This window comes from Pteropus alecto, unplaced genomic scaffold (genome assembly GCF_000325575.1).
Source record: "Pteropus alecto unplaced genomic scaffold, ASM32557v1 scaffold821, whole genome shotgun sequence".
Taxonomy (NCBI): Eukaryota; Metazoa; Chordata; class Mammalia; order Chiroptera; family Pteropodidae; genus Pteropus; species Pteropus alecto.
In genome coordinates, this window is record NW_006431396.1 from 468057 (window position 1) to 472918 (window position 4862).

The 4862-nt window shown below is 45.9% G+C and overlaps 2 protein-coding genes across 3 annotated transcripts in view; both read left to right on the forward strand.

The window, feature by feature from the left end:
• The window catches only part of MTCP1 (mature T cell proliferation 1), a 7671-nt gene extending 4625 nt beyond the window's left edge, over positions 1-3046 (forward strand). Inside the window, exons 2-5 of the mRNA XM_006905816.3 lie at positions 1795-1946; positions 2065-2235; positions 2317-2368; positions 2456-3046. Of these exons, the coding sequence (XP_006905878.1) occupies positions 1842-1946; positions 2065-2235; positions 2317-2364 (324 nt within the window). The 5' untranslated portion in view covers positions 1795-1841 and the 3' untranslated portion in view covers positions 2365-2368; positions 2456-3046. The remainder of the gene's footprint in view (positions 1-1794; positions 1947-2064; positions 2236-2316; positions 2369-2455) is intronic.
• CMC4 (C-X9-C motif containing 4) overlaps positions 1-4862 on the forward strand; it is a 13362-nt gene that overhangs the window by 4626 nt on the left and 3874 nt on the right. Inside the window, exons 1-2 of one of the 2 annotated variants that reach the window (XM_015597802.2) lie at positions 2793-2919; positions 3865-3931. In XM_015597802.2, coding sequence (XP_015453288.1) covers positions 3874-3931 — 58 coding nt within the window. In that variant the 5' untranslated portion in view covers positions 2793-2919; positions 3865-3873. Of the gene's footprint in view, positions 1-2792; positions 2920-3864; positions 3932-4862 lie in introns of those variants that run through there. The other variant, XM_006905815.3, reaches the window with a different exon arrangement.

Genomic DNA, 4862 nt, shown 5'->3' on the forward strand with positions numbered 1-4862 from the left:
AAGCGGAGCAAACATGCAAGGCGATTTATAATCGGAGGCCAGAATAGGAGCTTTAGTTTAATCCAGTGCTGCAGTAATTACGGGAGGCATGACGTTCTCATGAAGAAGGCAGGCACCTGCACTCTGCCGGAATAGTTCTGACATGGACAGAGGCCTGGGGAGGTGGTGTAGGCAAATGGAAAGCAAGATCGAAGGTGTGGGGCTAGAAATGAGCCTAGTATTGGGGGGAAAGTTTATCTCAAATACAGCGGGGGTGGTGCGCCTTGGAATTGGTGACAGATAGGATATAGCAACTGAAGACGATGAAGTCCAAGATAACTCATAAGTTTTGAGTCTGCAGGATCAGGCGGGGTGGCACTGCCATTGAGAGAAACCGAGATTTGGTTAAGGAGAAGGGGTGGCCCTTCAGGTGAATGAAGTGAGAGAGCCCTGTACGACGGGACCTTACGATGGCTCAGAGTCAGGTCCGTTCAGGGTACAGTGGGCGAAGCCACTATGATATTCTTAAATTATTCACTAAAATCAGACCATTTCTTACGTCTATAAAAGATATTTTGTACTTTCCTTTCAGGGAAGGTCAATTAATAGTATTAACGAAAACAAATCAGACTCAGATTGTCGTCCTTGAAAAGGAGGCTTGGTTCAGCTCGGTTAGCGCTTTGTGGCGAACTTCGTCCTGGGCTGCATCACGCCGGGTCCTGGCAGCTCACTTGCTCTTGACGGTCTGGCTCGAGGGGAATACCTTCCCATCCTCTGCTGCGGTTCCTTTCCCACCTGATGGGAATAGGAGGCCTTTGTTTTGTGTGGCCGGTCCCCCAATGCTGTGGCACTGTGAGCCAGGTCCAAAGGATTCATTCCTGCAAAACGCAGGTCAAGATGTGGTGAGGCCCCAAAATGAGACCCGGAGCTGGACAGAGGACCCTCATGGGGTTAGAGCCGAGTCTGCCCGGGAGGTGGGCTTCTTCTACCCCTCTCAGAGGGCAGAGGGACTTTTCTGGCCTTCTGACTTGGGAGAGCAGAATTTAAGCCCACACTTCTACGGAAAACTGGGCTCCTGTAACATCCCGAGGCGTTATCACAATGAAACAAGAACCTAGGTGGATAGCTTCCACTTCCTCCCACTCAGCTCCGAATCACCATAATCCCCAAAGTCTGCTGCAGCTCAAAAACTCCATGAAGCTCCCTTTCATCTTTTCCCTAACGTGAAACCCCCCTTCTGGAAATGCCCAGCTGCTATAAGTCACCTTTCTAAGTAAACTGACAAATAGGTCGTTCGCTCTTAAAACAACTTTTACTTTCAATTTAGAAAGCCATGCACGTGATCAGACCTTCACAGTCTTACCTTTGAAGTGGAAAGCGCTTGGCAGGGAGTTTTCCTCGGGGGATGTGGCATACACGTGTCTGCTCCACTGCCGGTCCTGCCCAAAGAAGTGTGCCCTCAGGCACACCCGTGTGCACATTCTCTTGCTCAGGACGTTTGGTCAGGCACTGCTGCGTGAACGCAGACTTGCGACCACCGCCCAGCTTCGTGCAGTGCTAGTCCCGCATGTCCACGGAACTCCTGACCTCCCCCGATTCCCGAGTGCTCCGTAGTGGCCCCGAGGCTCTGCCTGAGTGTCACTCCAGTGTCTTGCAGGGCGCTCCAGATGTCCTCGGCTCCGTTTAGGCTGTGCAGGTAGACATATGTGAGGTGTGGTTCTGGTTGGTGGTTGCTAGTACCAGGTCCCCTTGCTCACTGGTGAGTTCATTCAAACCGCAAAAGTCACACCTGTGTCCTGTGCGCGGGTGCTGCAGGCTTAGGTGGAGAAAAGCAGGGCTAGAATTGGAACTCAAGGCCCAGAATGTCAGGAGAGGATGTGGGGGCGCCACCCGATCACCTCTGGGTTCACCAAGAGGGTGTCTACCGCGACGAGTACCAGCGCACGTGGGTGGCCGTCGTGGAAGAGGTAACTGTTTATACTTTGCTTATTTCTTTATTGATTTTGCTTTCAAGCAACTTGGTTTCTGACTAGGCTCGATTTCCTGAAGTCTTTGATTTTATTTTTGATCACTTCTTTCCATCAGGAGACGAGTTTCCTAAGGGCACGAGTCCAGCAAGTTCAGGTTCCCTTAGGTGACGCAGCTAGGCCAAGTCACCTTCTTACCTCCCAGCTACCTCTCATGTGGCAACTCTACCCTGAGGAGCGCTACATGGATAACAACTCTCGCTTGTGGCAGATCCAGCATCATTTAATGGTACACATGTCGCTTGATCATTTTCCATTGGATGGGGACTCTTACAGCAGAGTGCTCTATAAACTTTTCTTTTTCTGACAGGTCAGGGGAGTCCAGGAGCTGTTGCTTAAGCTTTTGCCTGATGATTAACCTGGTACGTATGTTCGTTTCTCCCCTGTGTCCCCTCTTTTTTTGCACGCTGTTCGGTCGTGGTGATTTTAATGATCCATTTTTTTTCCAGGTGCTGGAATTCTAGGAAGACATGCTCCTCTGTTCTGTTCAGTACATGGCAATCACTTCATCCACCACCGCAGTGCACCCACGTGTGGGCCTAGGGGAGGGAGTGGGTTGAAAAACTGCTCAAGAACACAGAAGTTTAGGAAGGGTCATGAAGAACACCGCGAGTGGAACTGCAGAGAGAGGGTTACGCAGGCAGAAAGCGAGTCAACAAAAGCACTTAGTCAGGATACGTAACTTGAAATTGACTCCTTTGGAAATTGCCGTAGAACCTTTAATGGACATCATCAGCTGGAACTGGGATCTGATGAATCCCACAAAAGTCAGCACCTGCTACAGAACACATGCTCTGATCACCAAGGACTTGGTACTGATTTAGAGAGAAGAGAGCAGCTCCTAGCAGCATCAACATCTATTGGTCGCTTATTTGCCCTGCAGCAGTCCTCCTGCCTTCCCTCCTCCCACCCTGTAAATATCCTAGGTTTTGCTCCAGTGTTTCCCATCCCAGTACTGACCTAGCTTGGATCTACTGAGAACGTAGGGGGCTCTGGAAAAAAGGAAAAGAAAAAAAAAAAAAGGAGGTTATTTGCATTAATGAAATTAGCTACAAAGGCTCCTGGGCCTTTTTCCTTTCTGAAATTGTGTCTTCAAATTATTGGAAGTTGCTGATCAAATTCATGGGCACTTAAATTTATTCTCTGGTCACAGATATTTTGAATAAGTCGGTTTCTGTACGAGCTCCGGAAAACATCTTAGCTGCTTGAAGAGCACCTTTCTCAGGAAGTAATAGCAGCGAGTATCGCTGATTTTCCTAGGAAAGCATTTACTACCTGATAAAGAATTCCCTGAGTTAAAAGAGTTATAACAGTTTATATCCATTAAGAACCTTAGTTGTACTTTTTAAAAATCTTGGGAATAATAGCTACCGTGTAGCGAGGCCTTCCTGCCTTCCAGGCACTATTCTATGCACTTTATCACATTTAATCCTTCCATCAATGCTGTGAGGTAGGTATGATCCCCATTGTATACACAAATAATAAGGAAAAAGGCTCAAGGAGTTTAATCATTTACCGAGGGTGGTTTTGTGAATGACAGCGGGGCAGTGGGCAGGCCCTTCAGGCTGCGGCGTCGGCTCCTCTAGCCCAGTATTGGTTTACAGTATTCGAGACGAGTTGATTGAATTCAAGGGTTTTTTGTTCCATGTAAAGCTATTTATATCTTCCAAAGCAAATGAAATGGACATTATAAAAATACAGTTGATTCATCCTACGAATGGGCAGAGTATTTTTTAGTGTAATTGTCTTCTAGCTGTTGGAAGGGCATACTGCTTGCCTCTGAAGAGAATTCCTTCTAGAGGGGCTTTAAAGTTGTTATGGATAAAAGACAAAATAAAAATCGTTTTTCTTATTTTAGTTTTCTGGAATGCTGCGGAAGGATCCGTGCCAGAAACAAGCCTGTGAGATACAGAAATGTTTACAAGGTACTATGTTCAAGGCTTTTTTATATTTTTCCATTTTATAAGAGACAAGTTGTTCCTTTTATCAACAAACTCTATTAACTGCTTTCAGAATGTAATATTTCCGTAACTTATCCTGAAGACCCTTCTCACCGTATTACCAAAGATGCAGAAAATAAAATGGGATCTAAGCTTGGGGTTTCCAATCCTGGTTGTACAGTAGAATCTCCTGGAGAGCTTTGAAAACTTGCCAGGGTCAGGTCTGGGCAGGAATCGGTCTAAAAAGCTAAGCAGTGATTCTAATGTGCAGCCGGAGTTGAGAATGACTAAGCTCAGCAAAGTCCTTTTTTAAAAAGACTGGGTTTAAAACGGGTTCGTTATACTTCACTGTGGCTGACAACTCACTTTCCAAAAGCAATCAGGTGAGAAGGTGCGGTGTTGAAAATACAATTGGAATTCGGGTTGCCAAAGTCAGCAACGAACTTTAAAGGCACAAGTGAATCTCAAGCAAAGCATATTTGAGGTGGTTTGTCCATTTTGTTTTAAATCAGCCAATAAGTTTGACCAAGTGCCAGAGGATTTTCAAATCAGTGAATGATTATTGGCAGGAACAAACAGAAAAAGCTACAAGACCCTCTGAATCTGAAAGCTGACTTTGGATAATTTTTTTCCCATTATTAAAGTACAATAATAGAGACGGATGCCCATGAAAATATAGAAAGGAAGGAAAAATGTTGAGTTCACCCAAAGACCCAGCACCAGAGAAACCCTTGTTTGTATACTTCCTTTGACTTTTTTTAAATCTATTTATTTTAATTAGTTTCAAGTATACAGTACATCGGTTAGACATCTATGTAGTTCGTAAAACGATCCCCCCAATTGCTCCCTCCCTCCCCTGACCCTCTACTTAGCCATCATACTAATGCTGACTGCATTCCCTATGCCGTGCTCCCCA